At 51.2% G+C, this 22,731-nt stretch overlaps 1 protein-coding gene across 1 annotated transcript in view; it reads left to right on the top strand.

Annotated features, from left to right (window-relative positions):
* uacab (uveal autoantigen with coiled-coil domains and ankyrin repeats b) overlaps positions 1-16,403 on the top strand; it is a 52,289-nt gene extending 35,886 nt beyond the window's left edge. Inside the window, exons 3-19 of the mRNA XM_030107055.1 lie at positions 2,478-2,566; positions 3,823-3,887; positions 5,984-6,041; positions 6,197-6,267; positions 6,419-6,525; positions 7,981-8,162; positions 9,703-9,740; positions 10,412-10,468; positions 10,548-10,655; positions 10,893-10,925; positions 11,013-11,105; positions 11,203-11,233; positions 11,308-11,354; positions 11,474-14,164; positions 14,673-14,810; positions 14,950-15,015; positions 15,781-16,403. Of these exons, the coding sequence (XP_029962915.1) occupies positions 2,478-2,566; positions 3,823-3,887; positions 5,984-6,041; positions 6,197-6,267; positions 6,419-6,525; positions 7,981-8,162; positions 9,703-9,740; positions 10,412-10,468; positions 10,548-10,655; positions 10,893-10,925; positions 11,013-11,105; positions 11,203-11,233; positions 11,308-11,354; positions 11,474-14,164; positions 14,673-14,810; positions 14,950-15,015; positions 15,781-15,852 (3,946 nt within the window). The 3' untranslated portion in view covers positions 15,853-16,403. The remainder of the gene's footprint in view (positions 1-2,477; positions 2,567-3,822; positions 3,888-5,983; positions 6,042-6,196; positions 6,268-6,418; positions 6,526-7,980; positions 8,163-9,702; positions 9,741-10,411; positions 10,469-10,547; positions 10,656-10,892; positions 10,926-11,012; positions 11,106-11,202; positions 11,234-11,307; positions 11,355-11,473; positions 14,165-14,672; positions 14,811-14,949; positions 15,016-15,780) is intronic.
* The last annotated feature ends 6,328 nt before the right edge of the window (positions 16,404-22,731 follow it).

Below are 22,731 nucleotides of genomic sequence, written 5' to 3'. Positions count from 1 at the left end.
ATGGTGCTCCCCCATCGGCATGGAAACGTTTAGTTCTCGTCCTCGTACACAGTCGTCATGGAAACACGTTGCTTCACACGTCGTCTTGTTGGGTAGTCACGGAAACGTGAAGCTTTGCATGTTGTCTTGGAAACGTGGCACCTCCTATTTGGTGGCCCTCAGTAGTCATGGAAACATGTCCTCTCGTCTTCATGCATGGTAGTCATGGAAACGTGACTCTTGTCTCGTGGTAGCCATTGAAATGCTGCTCATGTCATCATGAACACGTTGTTTCTCAGCTTCATGCACCGAAACAACAAGACGCTCAGCATGTTGTCAAAAAGTACCTCCTCCCGCATGTTTTCAGCTCTGAGCATGAAGCGTTCAATGTCGTCATGTTCCGTAGTCATGGAAACCCATGTGGTCATTTACTGCAGCCATGGAAACGTGACGCCTCCAGTGTTGTCGTGGAAACATGAGGCTGTAGTTGTTGGTTTAGTGCAGGGGTGCTCAAACTGCGGCTCTGGAGCCACATGTGGCTCTTCTGTCCCTCTGTCGCGGCTCCATGAAGCCTTCACCACAGGATCCATGAATAAACATTTAACTTATTTTTAAATTATGATTCGTCACTCTTGGTTCAAAACTGTCAACAAAAAAAGCTTGAAAAGAACAAAACTGTTAAAATCTGGTAGAAAAACAGGTTAATGTAATAAAAAGTTCTCTGTTCTGAACTGGAGGTAAACTTCATGAAAGCATCAGAAGATCTGGTTTCTGTTTGTGAAACTTCCTGAGCTGCTTTCACCTCATTTCAAAGGTTCAAAGTTCTTCATGGCTCCAGAACTGCTGGACTAGAGGAAAGTCACTGAAACGGTTCTTCTGGTCGTAAAGGTTGTTGAACCCTGGTGTCGTGTTTGGATCCGACCTGTGACCCCTCTCCGCCTCCTTGACTCGAACCCTTCCTTGGATTGCTCAGGCCTGCTTCCTGCTTCCTGCTTCACCCCCCAGAGGTCGCGACCCCCCAGTGCCCCTCCCCCGACCAGAACCTCCCAGCCATCAACACGGCTTTTAATACCCAGGGCGGTGTTGAGGCGACAGCCTCGCTGTCTCCTTGGCAGATACTTGGGGTTGGTGTATAAACAGGTCCGCCGCGCTGGGATTAGTTTACACACAAAGCGCCTCGCAGACTTCCCCGGCTACCGGCCGCCGCGCCGCGTCCAACCAGAGAGCAGCGGCGGGAATGTCTCCAGTCACAGGTGTTGATTAATGACATGTTGGCGAACACATGCAGCCAGAAACTGCTTAACCAGAAGCCGACGGAGCGGAACCTCATCCTCCATTCAGAGAGAGAGAGAGAAACCCAGTTTCTCCTCATCCAGCGTCTGCTGGGATTCAGTCACATGACACACTGGCCCCGTTTACACAGGGGTTTTTTTAAATCCGATCGAAAACAATTGTGTTAAACGCATGTGTGTACATGAACAGCAAACAAAGCGATCCACTTTGAATCCTGGTTCTCCAGGGTTCTGGTGAAGCGGATTATAAAGCGTTCTGTGACGTGAGGACAGAGTCTCTCACGGAACTTTCAGGTCTTTAGCTCTGCAGCAGCAGTTTTTATCTTCCTGATATCTGCTCAAATAATGTTCCAACATCTCCATGAGGCGCTGCTCAAGAACTGAGCGCTCGGCTCATCTCCGCCTGCCGATGTTTCGAATGAACTGGTGTCCGTGTTAACTTGTGACCCACAGACGTTGAAACGCCGACTGAAACTTGTAGTTGCTCTAGTGAATGTCGTTTTTCTACGTTTAGAGTCTTTTGTGAGTCTTATTTTAATATCTGCTGTTACCAGCATGTGTTTACTGAAATCCGTCACTCGTTAACATGGGAACCAGTTAATCCATAACACCGGCTGTTCATCCGCTAGTAGTCTGCTACGAAGCTCTTTGAACAACTCGCTGTTGTGCGATTTGCCTCCATCTCTCCTCCCCAGTGTTTTGTTCTCTCTGGGTTTTTATTCAAAAAGTCTTTCTCAACCACCGCCAAGTTCTTCTGCTTGTTTTTGGACATCATGCTAACAGTGGGAGGCAGAAACATGACCGTCTCAGGTTTAATCAGAGTCCCTGAAAACACAGCTTCTCCGAAAACGCTCGGGCCCCGTCTCCCGGTTCGTAGCCTGACACGCTAACGGCATCGTGTTCAGTATTTCAGCTGTTTCTGTGGAACCAGACAATGTGCAGAAACGGTGTTTGTTGTGATGTGAGCGAGGACGTCAGAGGACCCAGCAGCAGAACGTCGGGGTTCTGCGGTCGCTCCCTGCCGGCCGCTGAGCTTCTGGCTGTCAGTGTGAGAACAGCTGGCGCCGCTGACGGCGAGGAGCCGGCGCCGAGTTTCACCGTCTGCCGGCCTCTTCACACCACGTCACCTTTCACTCTCCCGTCTCCGCTGCACACTGCCGCTTACCCCGTCTCACGCCCAGCTCCTCTTCCCGTCTCGTCTCTCAGGTTCCACTTGGCGGCGACTCGAGGACACCTGGACTGTCTCAACCTCATCCTGGGACACAATGTGGACATCACGGCCAGCGATGCCACCGGTGAGCTTCCTTCATGTTTCAGTAAAAGCTGCTAACGCAGCCAAATAGATTGATAAAACAGCTAAAGCTAAAGCTAGCTGTTAGAGCTAACAAAAACCATGAAGCTTTGATGACTAACAGTGGATTTTAGTTTCCTTCATAAATGCTACGTAGTCTACAGTTTATGAAATTATACATTGTAAACTTATTTTCATGTCGAGGTTTAAATGTGTATTTTTGGCTCATTCTGGGAGAATAGTTGGCGTCAGACGGTGTCTTGGCGGTGAAAATCTCTGAGGCTTGTTCATTTTAATCAAAGTCATCATGTTAGAACCTGAACCTGGGAGTTAGACAGTTAACTTTGGAGTTGGATGGTTAACCTTAGGGTTGGAGGCTTAACCTGAGGGTCATACGGTTAACCTGGGAGTTAGACAGATAACCTGACGGTCAGACGGTTAGACTGACGTTAGACTGTTAGTCTGATGTTAGATGGTTAGCTGGGGGTGAAACGGTTAAATATGATGGTTACCTAAGTCTTAGATGTTTAGGTGGTTGACCAGGTGTTAGATGTTGAACCAGGTCTTAGATGGTTGGATGGTTGACTGGACGTAAGCCGGTTAGCCGGGGTTAAACAGTGTCGGTGGATGTCCCTGCAGGATGGAAGCTGTTTCTGAGCTGCTGGTTTCACTGAATATTTGATTATGACTTTAATGAGGAGTTCTGGACTTTGAAGCTTAAAAAATCTGCCGCGGTTCAGAACTCAGGACGGTGAGAGACTCCTCACCAGTTAGTCCTCCTCATGCTGCCAGTCCGATCTGTGGCCATCCGGTCTCCTGGACTCCTCCGTCCCGGTTATCGTCTGCACCTGAAGCCGACCTCAGCAGGAGAAGCAGGAAGTCACGTCCAGGCCTGCTTTAAGCAGAAGCTTTTCAAAGTTTGGATCTGCTCATTTTACATCCAGCTTTAATTCTCCGAGCGGCCAGATGTTTTATTTAAAGCTGTGGGAAGACGGCGGCGCGTCAGCCTGGCCGGACCTTTAAGGTTCCAGTTCCCGACGGACTTTAATGGGTTTTATTGTTTGGCCCCTTGAGAGAGGAGTTCCCCGAGACTGAAGCAAGGCAGCAAGGCGTCCGGTCCTCACTGCTGCTGTCTCCCCAGTGGGGGGTCTGTGCGGTGAAGCTGGAGCTGGACCTGAGTCCTGAGTCCTGACCGCAGGCTGAGAGCCGGACCCCGGCCCGGATGTTGTTGGATTTACTGTTGGTTTGTTTTCTTCTCAGGTAAAAGCGCTCTCCACCTGGCGTCCAGGAACGGACACTCTCTGTGTGTGCAGAAGCTCCTGCAGGTAGGCAGTCACAGACCCCCCCCCCCCCCTCCCCCGGTGCCGCCTGGCTGTGATCTCCTGTGGGCGGGGCTGTGGGCGGCGGCCCGGCCGTCCATTCTCAGTGCCGTCGTTGCTCCAGACATAGCCGGCGGCGCCTCGGCCGCCTCTCCGTCGGCCCCTCCAGGTGTAGAATATCCCCCTCCCCCCCCGGTCATTTGAGCGTGCTGCTCATTTTTGGCCGCTGTTGCTGGAGAGAGCGGGGTGTTTATAGAGGAGGGCTCGGTGGCGGCGGCGGAGCCTGCCCGGCAACACGCCGCCCCGTTAGCATTGAGTCCTCATGGCTCTCATCCAGCTGACTCCGTTTGTAGAGATGTCAGCACCGTGTCGCCTAACGTGACCCCACACACACACACACACACACACACACACACACACACACACACACACACACACACACACACACACACACACCCTGGCGCCCAGTGACAACATGGAGAAACGAGTCATATTTATGACGGCGTTCTCCTCCTCCAGTTACGGCACAGGAACATCATAATGAAGATCACAGAACTGAACACACACACACACACACACACACACACACACACACACACACACACACACACACACACACACACTGACAGAAGTTTAGAAGAACGGCTTTCTTCCTGTCGTTGGGTTGTTCCAGTTTCTATGTTGCTCTTGTTGTTGTTGTTGTTCTTTGTGCCTGCCCTTGGCAAGGCGCAAAGATTACTATCCTAGGCGGACCTCATCAAGTGTCGACATTTTATAATAATTATTCATCTGACAAAAACTTTGCCGGGAAACTCGTCCCGCACCGTTTGGAGCAACACCACAAAAGTCACATCAAAACTTGTGTAAATTCCGGGAATCGTGTGCTATGTCTTTTCTTGGCGTTCCGGTGAAAAATGGCCGAGAGAATTCCAAAAAAACAGCATTTTCGTCCCATTCCTTTCCCATAGACTTTTTCCAAAAATCACAAAAAAATCTTCCCCGAACAACTACACGGGGATTTGCCATACTTTCACGTACAGATGTCATTTTTTCACCAAAACGTAGACATTTTTGTCCTCTACACAGACGCGGAAACCTCATTTCAATATGTTTTACCAAATGTAAACTGTGAGCCTTCAAGTACGGAGAGAATTTCAGCCGTTTCTAGAGTTTATAATGGGTGTGTATTGGAGAGGCTAGAGTGGGAGAAAGGAATTTAGAGTGTGAGAGGCTCTGGATTTAAACCAATAAAAAAATTCTATTCTCGTAGTCCTGGCCACATTTCTGGCTCAATCTTCACAAATTATAGCTCAAAACGTAGGAATTTTCCTTGTGACACATACAATTGAGTCACTTTGTCTCTATCTCAAACGGTTCTCTCTCCAGCTGCATTTGTTTGAGGAGAGTGCAGAATTTTCTCCCATTCGCTCCAATGCATTTTGGAGACGCCTGAATCCAAAACTTCACTCATGTTCGTGCAATCAGTATGGCTGAATGGAAGATCCTACAGACATGAGATTTTCAGGACAAATCCATGAAACGCTTGTGAGTCACACTGTAAAAAAAAAAATTTCAATTTGGCCTCTCGGTCCCTGAGAAACGCCATTTCTTCAACCCTGCACACTGCATTAAAAACTGCTGATTCACTGTAATGGCTGGTGACTGCAGCTCGTTTCCATAGCAACTACAGCGCAGCTGGAGACTCTGTCATGGCTGCTCTCAGCTCAGAGCTCACAGCAAGAGTATGCAGGAGTTACACACACACGCAGACTCGGCAGCAGGTTGCAGGCACAAAGCCACAATTTCCATGGGAATTGTCTAGTTGTTGTTGTCATCTGTTCTCGCGGTGTTTTCATTTCCTGTCGCTCGCCCTTCTCTCTCTCTTCTGTCTTGTTCTTTGCACATTTACACACATTTACATAATTGATGGATTCCACTTCCTGTTTCCGTCTTTACAGAATCTGATCTGATGAGACGCTCGGTTCATCATGTGTATACACATACACACACACACACACACACACACACACACACACACACACACACACACAGCCAGCTGTTTTGCCGCCGTGTGTGTCTGATCTTTTGTCCTCATTCAACAGTTCAACTGTCCAGTGGGAAACGTGGACCTGCAGGGACGGACGGCGCTACACGACGCCGGTAAGACTGAAATATGATCCCCGAGGACGTCCCTTCACACCCAGAAAGACGTTTTCACACCAGTCTGTCCACAGTCAAAGAAAACAGAAGTCGCTGTAAGGACATCCTGTCCTCTCAGTGGTCTGGGTGCTGACTGTCCCCTGTCTGTCCCTCAGTCATGGCCGGCTGTCCCTCCAGTGTGAAGCTGCTGTGTGACAGTGGAGCTTCGGTCAACGCCTCGGACTTCGTGAGTTTTCTTTACATTTCATCTGATGAAGTCGAGAAAATTATGTTTTCACTGATGGCTGTCCCTCTGTCTGTTCGTCTGTCTGTCCCTCTGTCTGTCCCTCTGTCTGTCCCTCTGTCTGTCCCTCTGTCTGTCCCTCTGTCCCCTCCAGGAGGGCAAGACGCCCCTCGTCCTGGCCACCCAGATGTGTCACCCTCGGATCTGCCAGTTGCTGCTGGAGCGCGGGGCGGACATCAGCGTCCGGGACAAACAGAGCAAGTGAGAGCTGACCTCTGACCTCTGACCTGGATCTGAGCTGTCGAAGTTTCACAAAACGACGCAACACAGAGAGCCGAGCTGAGATAACGCCGATGCCAGCTGGAGAGCTAGCTAACTAGCATGAGCCTCACAGTCATGCTGTCGGGGAGTTTGGAGAAACAAATTACAAATTATTTACAGAAAATGAGGCACATACATTGTCAGTCTGTTATCATTTAGTATCAAAGTTTATTAGACTTGTTTTTCTGTTTCTGAATCGCGGGGTGGCACCCGAGCGATTAGTTACTTTCACTTCTGTCGGCAGACCTTCTCATCCTCCAGACGGAGTCTACTGTCTCCGTCCACCAGTTTTTCACTCTTTGTAGACGGAGTTTCAGCCTGATGGCTTCACACAGTCACTTTTCAAAGTAGCGTTCGACGTGTTTTGTTTGCTGCGGCGCTCTGGCACATGTGTATACCAACGGCTTGCATGCCGAATATTCGGATAATAGTTATTACTTGGGCCCGAATATTCGGAGGGCAAAAACAGCCATTCAGACCAGCCCTAGTTGTTGGTTGGTTGGTTGATTGGTTGGTTGATTGACTGACTGATTGGTTGGTTGGTTGGTTGGTTGGTTGGTTGGTTGGTTGGTTGGTTGGTTGGTTGGTTGGTTGGTTGGATGAATGATGGATGGTTGGTTGGTTGGATGATGGATGGTTGGCTGGTTGGATGATGGATGGTTGGTTGGATGGATGGTTGGTTGGTTGAATGATGGATGGTTGGTTGGATGGTTGGTTGGATGGATGGATGGATGGATGGTTTGTTGGATGGTTGGTTGGATGGATGGATGGATGGATGGTTTGTTGGATGGTTGGTTGGATGGATGGATGGATGGTTGGTTGGTTGGTTGGTTGGTTGGTTGGATGGTTGGTTGGATGGATGATGGATGGTTGGTTGGTTGGCTGGTTGGTTGGTTGGATGAATGGATGGATGTATGGTTGGATGGTTGGCTGGCTGGTTAGTTGTTTGGTTATTCGGTTGGTTGACTGGTTGGTTGATTTCTCACAGGATGATAAAATATTTCAGCAAAGTAAAAACGAAAAAGAAGAGAAACGGAGGGAAAAGAGGAGAATCGTCTCTGAGCGCTTCTGAAAGGTTTCTCTTTGTTTGCTCCAATGTAATTTATCGAATGTTATGGTTCTGAAAACTTCCCAACGTTCACACACACACACACACACACACACACACACACACACACACACACACACACACACACACACACACACAAATAAACAGAACCACACACAGTTCAAACAGAAAACACACACTCTAACACACATAAAAATACAAACACAGTGAGGGATCACTGAGGTTTATGAAGACGTCTAATCCACATACTTCCTGTCTGTTCTCCGTTCCCCTCTGTTCCGTTCCTTTCTGTCCTCTTCCGTTCCGTTGGGTTCTGTCCCTCTCAGGACGGCCCTGATCCTGGGCTGTGAGTTCGGCTGTAAGGACGCCGTGGAGGTTCTGCTGCGCGGCGGCGCCGACGTGAAGGCGGTGGACGGCCTGGGACACGACGCCTACCACTACGCCCGCCTCAGCAAGAACCCGGAGCTCGTCTCATTGGTCAAGAGTTCCCTGGACAAGGCCAGCAGAGGTCAGACGGAACCCACACTCCGAGCTCTTCTGTTCAAAACTCAGAATCCCAGCGGTTCAACCCAGAGTCTGAAACCCAGGGTTCTCCTCTGTTTGGAGGAATCTAGAACCTTCCACCCAGTTTAACAACTGATTGTTAGCTTGAACAAATGAGAGTGCAGAGCGATTTAAAAAGTTCCACAGCAGAGAACAAGAACAGGCTGGAAACTGATCAAACTCAGCCAGAAAGATGAACTGGAAACTTTACTGAACGAGCAGAACGGCCTGAAGCATCGAGAGAAAAACAAGATCCGGAACCTGCCAGAACCCTGAGAGAAAACCAGGATGAAACGATTTCATGGGAACAAAACCTGGCAGAACAGGCACCATCCAGGACAAGAAGCAGCTGAAACAGGATCAGACAGACTGAGTCCAGAGACAGAACAGCCAGAAACCTGAAGAAACCACTAAACTAAACTCAGACTGGAACCTGAGATAAAACCAGGATGAGACTCGGTCAGAACCAGGCCACAATCACCTCAGAGAGCATTAAGAGCATTAAGAGCAGGCCTGATGAATAATGTCATGTCTTTTGACCAGCTTAGAGAGAAGTATAAACCCCAACAGAATCAGTTTCTTAGATATTTGCAGGTGCGTAGCTTTGTCTCCTCTGTTGTGAAATCACACACTAATGGATTCTCTCCCTCAACAATGGAGGTTATACTTCAAAACTCCAACCCCAAGAACCTCACCACTAGGTGTTAGAGGGTCCTGGTAGTCCATTGTGTTTTTGACTGCGCCCTTGTGTCTGAATTCTGGCATTATTCCTCTAAGAAAATGGTGTCATTTTTAAGAAGAGGTTGTCTCTTAAAGCCATTTTGTTTTGGGTGTTCGACCCGATGCAGTGAACCTCAACCCCCCCTCACTGAAACGACTTCAGGTGTTGCTGTTCAGTGCCAGGCGGTGTTCTCCTGCACCGGTCCGAGTGCCTGACTCTGGATCAGGAGCACGGTGGAACTCATGCCTCTTGAAGCAATGCACTTTTGGATGAAAGACAATTCATTTAAGTTCTTCTGGGTCTGGAATCTTTTCTTGGACTATATTGGTGAGGACGGGTCCCAGGCTCTACGAAAGGGTTTAGCATGGGCTGAAATATGTGGACACATTCAGTCTTAGTTTGCCGCTGCCTGCCTGATAGCTCTGTCACTGGGTACATCCTTCTGCATTTGTTTTTTGATGTTTATGGGGGCAATGTTCTAGGTTCTGATGTTCGTTGTGTGTCTTTGTAATCTAAAAATGCAAATGAAAAGATTTATTAAATAAAACAGAACACAACAGGCCTAATGCAGAACCAGGACCAGAACCAGCAGAGACAGACTGGAGCCTGTTCAGACACGGCAGGATGAATTTAAAGCGTCTCTGGAACCAGAGAGAACCGATCAGTAGACCTGATGATCAGAATCAGTCTGGATGAAAAGTTTTCTTCTGTTTTCTCTGATATTAAAACTTCTGATCAAACCACGAGTTACCGATGACTTTAACTGGTTTTCTCTTGTTTCCAGACAAAGAGGCTGCGAGGATCGAGCAGTGGAAACGACAGGTAATCCTCCGCACTGCCTCCGGGGCCAGTCCGGTCCGGTCTGGTCTAGTCCGGTCCGGTCAGTGAGCAGTGAAACTCCAGCTTTATGCAGTTTCCTTTGTTTGTTTGTTTATTTGTTTGTTGGTGTTCCAGTCTGTCGTCCTCTGACCGAGGAGAATTTCTTTGTGTGTAAATAAACTAATTCAAGTTTCCTTGTCAGCATGGGAACAATGAGTGAAGTCAGATCTGGAAGCTTTTTCTGTTCTGCTTTTTTCTTCAGTTACGTATAAAATATGTCTTCTGTTAACTAAAAAAAAAAATGTATATATGTATATATCACAGGAAGTGTTGTCAGTGAAGGACTGGGCTCAGCCTGAAAGCTTCAGTGTTCACATGAAGCCAAAGAGACGAAGCATGCTGAAGACATTGATCAGCTGTCTGAGAAAGAGATGTAGTTTTGACGTCTGAGTGAAGCGTTTGGCGGAGAGATGATCTTTGGCAGAGGAACCTTGGAGCCGAGCCGAGCTGAGACTGTTCTCACAGAAACTTCTTATGGTTCTGAAAGTCATTTCTGTTTGTAGAAATGAGTCAAACCAGTGTAGAACCTTTCTGTGTCTGTGAGGCGTGACTGCCCCCTGCTGCCCGGACGGGGTTTTAATGGGGACCCTCTTCCTCCTCCTCCTCTTCCTCAGTATTCAGTGGAACGTTCTGAAGCAGCAGAGTCCAGCAGACGAGACCAGGTGGTCCAGGTGAGCAGAGCTTCTCCGTGTTCTCCAGGATGGACCGTCCCGTCTCCAGAACTCACAAGCATTCCTCTGCGTTCTGCAGGATCTGGAACGGCAGAACGAGAACCTCCAGGAGAGTCTGAGGAAGTTCCACCAGGAGCAGAAGACTCTGCTGGACACGGTCAACAAGCTGCAGCAGCAGCTCACACAGGTCAGAGCGGGTTCTACCCAGAACCACAGCAGGTTCTAAAACGAACCACAACAGGTTCTAGCCAGAACCTCACACAGGCCAGAACTAGAACTGCAGCCGTCACACGTTCTTGCGTTTGCCTGTTCTGAATGTTCTGAGGTGTAAACGAATCATTCTGTGACTCTGGATTGGGACCGTTCCAGAGTTCTCCTCATTGAGCCCTTTCAAAATAAAAGTCATGTGGATGTTTCTCTGCAGGAGAAGAAGGCTGCAGAGGACACTCAGAAAGAGGTGATCAGGACTCTGCACTGTGGGCCCAGAAGGGAACCCCTCCCGGAGGCCTCCCTGTCTGACCGCTCTGCTCTCTGTTCGGGACAGAAGGAGCAGCTGAAGGTTCTCCTGAGCTCCAGAGAACGAGACGAAGCGGCTCGAGGCCCCGAAACCGTCAAGGTGCAGCTCCGCAGCACGCTGGTCAGTCTGGCTTCACTGTGTTTCCGCTTCGGTCTGTAAAGCCCGACGGTCCCAATGAGATTCTGTCCTGAACGAAGCGTGTTCTCCGTCCTCACAGGGGGAGTACTCCGGACAGTCCGTCATCAAAGGTCAGTGGGTTCGTGGTGGACGGTTTCACGGGTTCCGGTCAGCAGGATGTGGTCTAATGTAGTGTTTTCTGCAGGAAAGGAGAGTCTGGTGAAACAAGCTCACAGTCTGGATTCTGAACACGTGAGTAGCTCCAGCAGACCGTCATCATTCCTGTAGAGCTCCCTCTAGTGGTGCCTTCAGGGAGTCGCGTGTCTTTAGGATTTCCTGACGTGGACTGGTTTGTGTCTGGAACGCTGCAGAGTCCGTCAAGGTCCCGCTCGCTGTCCAGACCGGAGAAGAGTCCCCCGGCGGTGGGCTGGGACAGCCCCTCCGAGCTGGACGCCCTCCGCCGGGAGCTGGACGCCCTCCGCCGGGAGCTGGACGCCGCCAGGAGGAGACAGCAGGCCGCCGAGGAGGAGGCGACCCGGCTCCAGTCCACCCTGAACCGGAAGAACCGGGAGTGCCAGGACCTGGCCCAGAGCCGGGACACGGTCCAGAAGCAGGCGGACCGGCAGGTCCAGGAGCTGGAGGACGCCCTGGGGGACGTCCAGAAGAGGATGCTGGACTCGGAGTGCAAGGTGAAGCAGCTGCAGGCGCACGTGGTGGCGGTGAAGGAGCACCTGGGCGGCCAGGCCAGCGAGGAGCTGCGCGTCCAGCTGCAGGACGTCAAGGCCAAGTACGAGGGGGCGTCGGCCGAGGTGGGCCGGGTCCGCAACCGGCTGAAGCAGAGCGAGAAGGCGCTGGAGGAGTACAAGAGCAGCGAGGGCCAGCTGGCGGCGGAGACGGACCGGCTCCACCACGAGCTGGAGGCGCTGGCGGCGGAGCGGGACGGCCTGGCCGACGCCCTCTCCCGGGCGGAGACCCAGCTGAAGGAGGCGCAGACCAGACCCGGCGCCGGCACCGTGCCCGCCGAGAAGTTCGACAACATGAAGAACCTGCTGAGCAACGCCGTGGACGAGAAGGAGCGGCAGCTGGCCGAGCTCCGGGACGACTACGACCGCGTCCTGGAGGAGGTGGCGGAGCTCCACCGGAGGCTGGACGGCCCGTCCGGCCAGGGCGGAGCGGGCGGTGGCGGCGGCGGCGGCGGCGAGGAGCAGCAGAAGATCCAGGCCGCTCTGGAGGAGCAGAACGCCTCCCTGAAGAGGAAGCTGGTGGAGGTGACGGCCAAGAGCCAGGCTCTGATCCAGGAGGTGGAGGAGGGCGAGGAGGAGCGGGACCTGCTCCGCGAGCAGCTGGAGGAGCTGGGCAGCAGGGTGGAGGCCGACTTCATCCCCCTCAGCCACCACGAGGACGTCCGCAGGAGCATGGCGGCCGCCCTGGAGGACCTGGAGGACAAACTGGTGGAGGCCAGCGAGCGGTACGGCAAGGCGGAGGCCCAGGTCCAGCAGCTCCAGGCGGAGAGCTCCACCCTGCAGGAGACGGTCGGCAGGCTGGGCGGCGACAGCCAGAAGCAGCAGAGCCGGGCGGAGGCGGCGCAGCAGCAGAACGCCGAGCTCACGAAGACCCTGCAGCTGCTGCAGGACAGGTGCGAAGACCGGGACAAGGAGTGTGAGGCGCTGCGGCAGAGTCTGGACGGACAGTACGTCCCCCGACAGCAGCACGAGCAGGTCAGGGCGGAGCTGAGCTCCACCTTAGAGAGGGCGAGGGAGGACATGTTGAAGATGGAGGCCAGGGAGAGAGAGAGAGAAGAAGAGTTGAAGCAGGTGAAAGAAGGAAACGAGAAGTTGAAACAGAGGCTGGATCAGGTCTTGTTGGAGATGAAGAACGACTACGTCAGTGTGGCGGAGCACCGAGGAGCCACCGACCGGCTGAACGCCGCCGCCGTCCAGGCTCAGAACCGAGCCAACGAGGCTTCGGCGCTGCACACGGCGGCTCAGGACGAAGTCCTGAAGCTCACCCAGGAGCTGGAGGCCCAGAAGAAAGAGCTGGACACCATCCAGGAGGTCATCCAGTCCAAGTTCGTCCCGCTGACTGCAGCAGAGGAGAAGGAGAGCCGCTACAGCAGCCAGCTGACGGAGCTGAGCGCCAGGCTGCGGGAGGCGGAGGAGAAGTACAGCCAGGAGAAATCGACCTCCGAAAGCATCCAGCGGGAGAACGAGAAGCTGAGGGAGGAGAAGGCGGCGGTGCAGCAGGAGCTGGACTCCGCCCTGCAGAGCGCCGAGAAGCACCGGGAGCTGCTGGAGAAACACCAGGAGACGAGCCGGAAGCTGAGCGCCTCGGAGCAGCAGCTGCAGGAGGAGAAGCTTCACAGCTCCAAGCTCCAGGAACTCAACGCCGCCAACGCCTCCCAGATCCAGAACCTGCAGGAGCGCCTCAAGTCCGAACTCGCCCGCATCTCCACCTACGACTCCGAGCTGCAGAGCCTGCAGGACGCCCTGCAGCAAGCCCAGGCCGACTGCAAGAAGGCCCGGGAGGCCCAGCAGGAGGAGGCGCTCAGGGCCTGCTCCCTCCAGAAGGAGCTGCAGGAGCACCGTGGGGACCAGGACAAGGCCAAGGGGGCCCTGCAGGCCCTGGAGGCCCAGGTGCAGGAGCTGCGCCGGGCGCTCCAAGAGGAGGAGGAGAACAGCGCCCAGAGGGCCGAGGATGTGTCTGCCCTGCAGGCCGAGCTCCTCCAGGCCACCCAGGCTCTGGAGGAGGTCAGCGACAAGGAGGACCAGGTGAACCACATGAAGCAGGAGAAGCGGCAGCTGGAGGAGGAGGTGGCCGGCCTCGGCAACAAGCTGCTCAGCTTAGCGCAGGAGTGCGAGGAGGCCCATCAGGAGGCAGCACGGGCCAGAGGAGGCGAGAGCCGAGCGAGAACCGAGACGGAGGAGGTCCAGGAGAAGGGACGAGCCATCGAGAGGGAGGTCCGAGACCTGAAGGAGCGGTACGACCAGTCCCTGAGCACCATCTGTGACCTGCAGAGGAGGATCCAGACGTCGGCTCAGCAGACCGAGGCCAAAGACAAGAAGGTAGGAACCCTTCACAATGTGGTAGGAACCCTTCACAATGAGGTAGGAACCCTTCGCAAGAAGGTAGGAACCCTTCACAATGAGGTAGGAACCCTTCGCAAGAAGGTAGGAACCCTTCGCAAGAAGGTAGGAACCCTTCGCAAGAAGGTAGGAACCCTTCGCAAGAAGGTAGGAACATTTCGCAAATAGGAACACTCCACAGTGAGGTAGCAACACTCCTGAATGAGGTAGGAACACTTCACAATGAGGTTGGAACCCTTCGCAAGAAGGTAGGAACATTTCACGAGTTAGGAACCCTCTACAGTGAGGTAGGAACCCTTCACAGTGAGGTAGGAACACTTTACAATCAACATTTTGCAGTAAGGTGGGAACCCTTCGCTCCAGGACTCAGTGTCCTGCTTGTCTTCCAGCACTGGTTGTTTCTACTGTCGTCTTTTGGTAAATTTGGTCTCAGTGTTTGTTGGAGACGTTCTGCAGTGTGGTTCCATTTCTTTGTCCCTCTTTTCAGATCACAGAGCTGCTGGTGGACGTGGAACGACTGAAACAGGCCCTGAACGGACTGTCTCAGCTGGCCTACAACCAGAGGCAGATCAAGCAGATCGAGACACTCCAGGCCCAGATCAAGAGCCTGCAGCAGCAGCTGGCTGTAAGACACACACACACACACACACACACACACACACACACACACACACACACACACACACTCACACTCACACTCACACTCACACTCACACACAGGCTTTGATTGATTGAAGTGTGTTTTCCTCTTTGCCCTGGTGAAGGATGCTGAGAGGCAGCACAGAGAGGTGGTTTCTATCTACCGGACACACCTGCTCAGTGCAGCACAGGTGAGCTGCTCCACTCAATAAGACATCCGTCCATCCCTCTGTCCATCCCTCCGTCCATCCCTCCGTCCATCCCTCTGCCCATCCCTCTGTCCATCCTTCCGTCCATCCCTCTGTCCATCCCTCTGTCCATCCCTCTGTCCATCCCTCCGTCCCTCTGTCTGTCCATCCCTGATCAGGAGAAATAAAGCATCACAGTTTGTTTTTTGAGCTCGATCTTTGACTCAGACTTCATATAGAGTAGTGAAGAATGTAGTGGAACATAAGGGCCATTTTATACTGGCTGCAGAACGATCTGGAACTGATCCTTAGCGGAAACATTACGCCACAGCAGGAGCTCCAAGCGTAGATGTATGGCTACTCGCATTAGCCCCCATTAGTTTTCACTTGAAGCGTGACGCTTTGCGGCTGCAGCGGAGTCTCCAGACATCCGACAGCAGCTCTGTGCTCTCTGCACACGGCGGCCAACACGCCAGGCACCGGAGGAAAGATGGCCGACTCGTAAAGCCACGGACGACTGGATGTCGGTCCTCCAAAATAAAATGCCCCCCTTACAGTCTGCAGTGCATCTGGTGGGGATGGGAAACCTCCGGAGCAGAGCTCCAGATCCGCTGGAAATCCAGCCGTTACGATGAGGGCTGATTCTCGTAGCCACAGGTTCTACGCTTCTCGCTGCTGCTCCTTCCGTTCTGGATCCAGTGTGAAATGGGCCGAGGCGAGGAATGTGTTGAGGAACGCCGTTTGCTGACCGGGTTGTTGTCCTCTCAGGGTCACATGGACGAGGACGTCCAGGCTGCTCTGCTGCAGATCATCCGGATGAGGCAGGAGTTCGTCTGCTGAAGCCTCCTGCTGAGTCCAGTCCACCAGGACCCCCGTGACCCCCCGTGACCCCTGGAGGGTTCCTGTGGGGAGCTGCTCTCTGAACAGCCCTCTGTCCCAGCGTCTCTGCTGTGGACGCTTCAAGACGGAAATCGATCAACACTTGGAGGATTAACCTGATCACCACTGAGGAAACACCGTCGACAAATTCATCTACGTTTAATCCACAGAAAAATTAAAGGAATGAACTGTTAAGAGGTGCGATCGGTTCAAACCTGGAGCTGGAACCGGACGTCCACCGCGCTCTGAAAGAAATTAATATGAAATTAAACTGATCAATAAAAGAGAAGAAAAGACATTTAGTACAAAGGATTTAACACATTGCTAATATTTACTACTGATCTGAATGTGTGATTAACACAACTTCTACACACACACACACACACACACACACACACACACACACACACACACACCAGTCTCCACTCACAGTTTGTTCTCGTGTTTCAGATCCTCTAAATTAATTTAAAGACTCTAAAGTTGCATAAAAACACTAATGTAGATACAGAAATGAGTTGAAATCCACACGATGGGGTTCAGGAGGATCTGGGTTCACGTTCAGGATCAAGATCTGGGTTCAGGGATCAGGTTGAGGATCTGGGTTCAGGGATCAGGGTTCAGGATCAGGATCTGGGTTCAGGGATCTGGATCAGGACCAGGATCAAGTGTGTGTGAGTCCTTCAGTCCTGCTGGACCGGGCTCTGGGGTTCTGCTGTGTCTCTCTTGCTGTGGACAGTTTGCAGTGACTCCTCGTCTTGTTGTTGAGTGTCCTCTAGTGGTCAGACTTGGCAGGCCAAGTTGGTAGAAGTGTAGCAGTGTGTGTGGGACTGTGGGGATGGGGGGAGGGGGGTCTAGATAGGGTCCCGCGGGGGTCTGGAAGGGGTTCCAGATAGGGTCCCACGGGGGTCTGGAAGGGGGGTCCAGATAGGGTACTACGGGGGTCTGGAAGGGGGGTCCAGATAGGGTACTACGGGGGTCTGGAAGGGGGGTCCAGATAGGGTCCCACGGGGGTCTGGAGGGGGGGGCAGCCTCTGGAGGCTGAAACATCTGCTGAACAGGGAGGAAGTGGATCATTCTACACTGGGTGGATTTATGAAGAGGGAAAATGGACTCTTCACAGACTTTGACTCACACTCACTCTCAAACACACACACACACACACACACACACACACACACACACACACACACACACACACACACACACACACCGTTCACTCACAGCTTCCTCGTCTTGTTTGGCTGCAACTTTGATCACTTTATTGATCTATAAATAAACTTTAGTTTGTGCCTGTTTCCTCCAGCAGAGGCTGAGTCCTCCAAAACCTCTGATCCCACCTTAAAGTCCCCTGACCCCCGCCCCCCCCGACCCCCCTTCTGACCCCCTCTGACCCCCCCGCCCCCGCGGGTGTAGTGTAGTGGTGTAGTGGTTGTGGAGCGAGTCTCCAGCTCGTGTTGTAGCGCTGTTCTCTGGGGTGACTGCAGTGTGAAGTGGTGACGTTCAGCAGGTCTGGAATTCACTGTAGGACCACGTCTCATGACTGTTCGCACTCCTCTTTCATCACTCCACATTTCTCACTCCGTTTTTGTACCGAAGCCGCGGTTCTGTCAGCCGGACCCCGTCGATCCGCGTCCGAGCCGCGGAGCCGACCCGCTTCCTTCTGGAAACCAGCCGTTTGTTAACCAGAGCAAATCCATTAAAGTGGCTCACAGAGAAACACTGCTGCTGCCTCCGTCTGTCTGTCCCGCTCAGCACTGTTCAGCACTTCATCCGTCCATCACTTCATCCATCCATCAGTTCATCCATCCATCACTTCATCCGTCCATCACTTCATCCATCCATCAGTTCATCCGTCCAGCACTTCATCCGTACAACAGTTCATCCATCCATCATTCCATCCGTCCATCCATCATATCATCCATCCATCCATCACTTCATCCATCCACCCATCCATTCATACACTTCATCCAACCATCCATCACTTCATCCATCCTATGAACAACGTATTTTAAAGTTGTCAGAGATGGTTTCAAACATCTTCCTTCGATCATATTGTAACTTCAGTCATTAGAATCCATCCAATCAGATCAGATCAGATCAGATCAGATGTTTACACGACTCCAACTTATTCAGACTGATCGATCAGACGAACCACAACTACTAAAAGTTGATGTAAATGCATGTGAGCTGTGTATCAGCCGTGTGTTAGCCATTAGCCAGTGTTAGCCATTAGCTAGTATTAGCCATTAGCTAGTGTTAGCCATTGGCCATCGCTAGCCCTTGGGCAGTGTTAGCCACTGGGGGCTGACTGAGGTCAAAGGAGGCCGAACGGGGCCGACGGGGGGCGAACGGGGCTGAAGGAGGTAGAAGGAGGCGGAAGATGGCCGACGGGGGCCGAAGGAGGCCGAACGGGGCTGAAGGAGGCTGAAGAAGGCTGATGGTGGCCGAAGTCGGCCAACGGGGGCAGAAGGAGGCAGAAGGAGGCTGATGGGGGCCGGAGGAGGCCGAAGCGGGCTGAAGGAGGCTGGAGGGGGCTGAAGGGAGCCGAAGGGGGCCGAACGGGGCCGAACGGGGCCGAAGGGGGCCAAAGGAGGCCGAACGGGGCCGACGGGGGGCGAACGGGGCTGAAGGAGGTAGAAGGAGGCTGATGGAGGCGGAAGGTGGCCGACGGAGGCCGAACGGGGCCGAAGGAGGCCGAAGGAGGCCAAAGGAGGCCGAACAGGGCTGAAGGAGGCTGAAGAAGGCTGATGGTGGCCGAAGTCGGCCAACGGGGGCAGAAGGAGGCTGATGGGGGCTGGAGGAGGCCGAAGGGGGCCGAAGGAGACACAGGAAGCTCTGGGGATTCCCCCTCACGGCCTCAGCTCAGAGAGCGCTCGTCTCACAGCTCAGAGGCCAAAAAGAAATATTTACCCATCATCCACTGGACAAATATTGAAGCTGACCTGCAGGGCAAAGCCATACAACACACACACGTGCACGCGCACACACTTGTGCTCTGATTTTGCTGCTTCTGTAACCTTTCATTTTTGAATAAACACACTTTAATGTGCTGCTAAATGAATTTAAACCGTCATGAGTCTGTTGTGCAGCTGAATCGAGGCTCTCTGTTTATTCGTTTCTCCACTGACAAAATGAGTTCAATACAAGAAAGGAGGATTTGGTGGAGGCAGCATCAGGCTTCAGCACCGCCTGGACCAGGGTTCTGCAGCCTTTCCGACCAAAAGAACCTTTTTTGTGACTTTCCATCAAGTCCAGCAGTTCTGGAGCCATAAAGAAGATTTAACCTTTAAAATGAGGCGACTGCAGCTCAGGAAGTTTTGATGCACAAACAAAAATACATCTTTTGATGCTTTGATGAAATTCTGGTTCAAAATCGTGAACATTTATGAAATTGAACCTATTTTTGTACCCGATTTTAACAGTTTTACTCCTATTTTCAAGTATTTTTTGTTAATAATTTTGAAATTTTAGCTGTTTTACCTCTTTTTAAACAGTCTTCTATGCTTTTTTTCTGCCATGTTTCATTTTCTTCTGATAGAAATTGGAAACATTTCTCTTTTTTTTTAGCGTTCTATCACTTTTCTCCCAATTTCTTGAGGTTTTAGCTATTTTTCCCAATTTTACTTGGACATTTATTTGAATCCCTTCTGAACCGAGAGTGACGAATCGTTCTGAACAATACTGCGGTGGAACAGTAATGAAAATAATAATTCATAGTGTGAAGGCTTCATGGAGCCGCTGCAGAGGGACTGAAGAGCCACATGTGGCTCCAGAGCCGCAGGTTGAACACCCCTGGTCTTGACGCCGGTCAGGATGGAGGTGAAGTTGAGGGTTCGGATCCGTCTGGGACCGAAACCTCGGACTGAGGTTCTTCTTCCAGCAGGACGACCGGAGAAGCAGCCAGGACGTCTGAGGAGGGTTGATCCGGTCTGAGGGTCTCCAGGGTCCCAGGAGGTCCCAGGAGGTCCCAGGAGGTTCCAGGAGGTTCCAGGAGGTTCCAGGAGGTCCCAGAAGGTCCCAGGAGGTTCCAGGAGGTCCCAGGAGGTCCCAGGAGGCTCCAGGAGGTCCCAGGAGGTCCCAGACCTGCAGTCTCTCTGGACTCACGCTGCTCCTACAAGTGTTTGAGAGCGCAGGCGGCGGTGAGCGCCGTCCTCAGGACAGAGAAGCCGCAGGATGCGTCTCAGACGGTTTTATTAGTGGTTTTCTGTGAGGAGAAGTGGGGGAAACGCGGCAGTATAGCAAGTTAAATCCTGACTCATAAACGCGCCACAGAGGTCGTAAAGCGCAGAGAAACAGTGTTTTAAAGCCGCGTTTCCATCAAATCCTGGCAATAAATCCGAAGAGCGGTAGAATCCTGAACACATCCGTCTGAATTATGACGGAAAACGTCGAGTTTCTGTGGCTGAAACAGCAGAAAGAGAAGAAAAGTTCCATGAAACATCACTGATCAGGGCAGAAAAACACTTTTAAGCTTTTATTGGTGAAGTTATTGAACCGTCAATAAACTGGAAAATTGTTTCAAACATGAGAGTCAAAATGAGGTCAGAGGTTCAATTCTGAGGTCAGTTTTTCCAACATTGACAACAACAGAGGAGCGACTGCAACACGGACAAGTTAATAATAAAACTATAGCTTCTGACTTCTGCTCCAAACAAAAAATGACGTTTTAAAATCTAACTGCAGGCTCACGTGTTGCATGTGGCTGAAGAACAGAAGCTACTTTAACACTGACTACTTCAATACAAGAGGTTTTTCTTCTACGTTTAATTACACATTTTATATGAAAAAACATGTTTAAGCTAATTATTCATCTTGTAAAATACTGACCGCATAAATATTCACGTATTAAAAATATCTTCAGATAATTACATTTCTTCAGATAGAAATGTTTCCTGGAGAAGTTTAAATCTGCTTCAGTGAATCTGTTCATATGGGTTTATGTGCAAATCAAAGGAAACTGCAGCCTCACGTTTCTCCAGCAGAGGGCAGCAAAACCACATCACAAACTCAGAGCAGCACTGAAAACACTGTGTGTGTGTGTGTGTGTGTGTGTGTGTCTGTGTGTGTGTGTGTGTGTGTGTGTGTGTGTGTGTGTGTGTGTGTGTGTGTGTGCGTTCTCGTATTTCTATCCTTCTTGGGGCCAAATGTCCCCACAAGGATAGCAAAACGTGAAACGACGTGCCTTGTGGGGACCTTTTTCCGGTCCTAAGTAGGAGAAACAGTGTTTTCTTGACCATGTTGTTGTTACTGAAAAAAGTAAAAGTGCAAAAACATTTCTTTAGGGTTAGGCTTTGTTGTGGTGTGGGTTAGGGTTAGGGTAAGGGTCAGGGTTAGGGGCTAGACATGAATGGGAGTCAATGGACGGTCCCCACAAGGATAGAAATACAAGACTGAGCGTGTGTGTGTGTGTGTGTGTGTGTGTGTGTGTGTGTGTGCAGTAATAATAATGACAAAAGCATTTAAAACAACTAGAGGGACACAGAAGTAAAAAAAATAAGACAAATAATAAATAGTTAAAAATAATTACTTTTCATTATTTAATTATTATGATTAATTATTGGAATTAATTAATCATTTAATAATAAATAATAATAAAAGACAAATAAAACAGATATATTAAAGATAAAAAAAGTCCAAATAATATTGTGTATTGATCAATATTTTGATTTATTCAGGAACTTTAACATGCTGTCCTTCTAAAGTAGCAAATTTATGTGTGTGTGTGTGTGTGTGTGTGTGTGTGTGTGTGTGTGTGTGTGTGTGATCAAATGCTCTAACAAAGTACAACGTTTCCATTCAGACTCATTTTTCATTATTTTCAGGTATTTAATAAATAACTAAATAAAATAAACAAGGATGTTTTTTTTTTGTTTAAATCGACATTTATGTAATGAGAATTTGTCTGTTAATATTAAATTATTAACAGCAAAGTCTCATTTTTTTTCCAGCTCTTCTAATGGCAGCCTGTCTGAGGACCTGCCTGACCTCTGACCTCTGCCTGCAGCATGGGGAAGTTCCTACAGACTCCCAACAAGCAGCTGCTCTCTGTGACTGGAGCGATAACTCCTCCCACCTCCCCCCTCGTGCTCCACCAGGACCTCTCCCAGGCCGCCGGGGATCGAACCGGGTTGCCGAGTGACTAAACCACTGTTCCTCTTCCTGAAAGAGCCTCCGCCGCCGCTCAGAGGGAGGAACGGCCCCGATCCCATTAACTGCACGGCTCTCCGGTGGCCACGTGGGTGAAGTGTTGATGCTTAAAGCAGCCTGCTGCTCCGCTGCTCCGCTGCTCCACCGCGCCGCCGCTCCACCGCCGGGCAGCTCGGCGCTCATAAACAGTCAGGGCTCAGTGAGAGCGCCGCTCCACTCCCGCCTTCCACTTCCCTCACCTCACTGTGCTAAACGCTGTGTGTGTGTGTGTGTGTGTGTGTGTGTGTGTGTGTGTGTGTGTGTGTGTGTGTGTGTGTCTGGAGGGGACATGCCAGATGTCAGCGCTCCGTCTTGGAGCAATTAAACCAGTTGTTATTATGAAAGAATTTACTTCCCATTTGTTTCTCCTGCTTCAATCTAATTGAGTGATTGAGATCTTAATTAGATCAGCTCTCTCTCTCTCTGTCTGTCTCTCTCTCTCTCTCTCTTTTGTTTCTCAGCCTCTTTAATCCCTCATTTGTGTTTTAATCCAAACTGCTGAAGTCCTATCTCGGTGTTTAAAGTCTGCAGAGAGCCGGAAAGCGGCTAATTGCTTCAAGACTGCGGGCGAACTGTTTATTTTCAAGAATCTGTGCTCGCCGCCACTTAGCCAGGCCTCCTCCGATGAACCTGTCGCTTCACTGTTTAAAGCTG

This window comes from Salarias fasciatus, chromosome 1 (genome assembly GCF_902148845.1).
Source record: "Salarias fasciatus chromosome 1, fSalaFa1.1, whole genome shotgun sequence".
NCBI classification, from domain to species: Eukaryota; Metazoa; Chordata; class Actinopteri; order Blenniiformes; family Blenniidae; genus Salarias; species Salarias fasciatus.
Note: the sequence above shows the minus strand (reverse complement) of the source record. Positions and strands in the feature narration are given on the sequence as shown.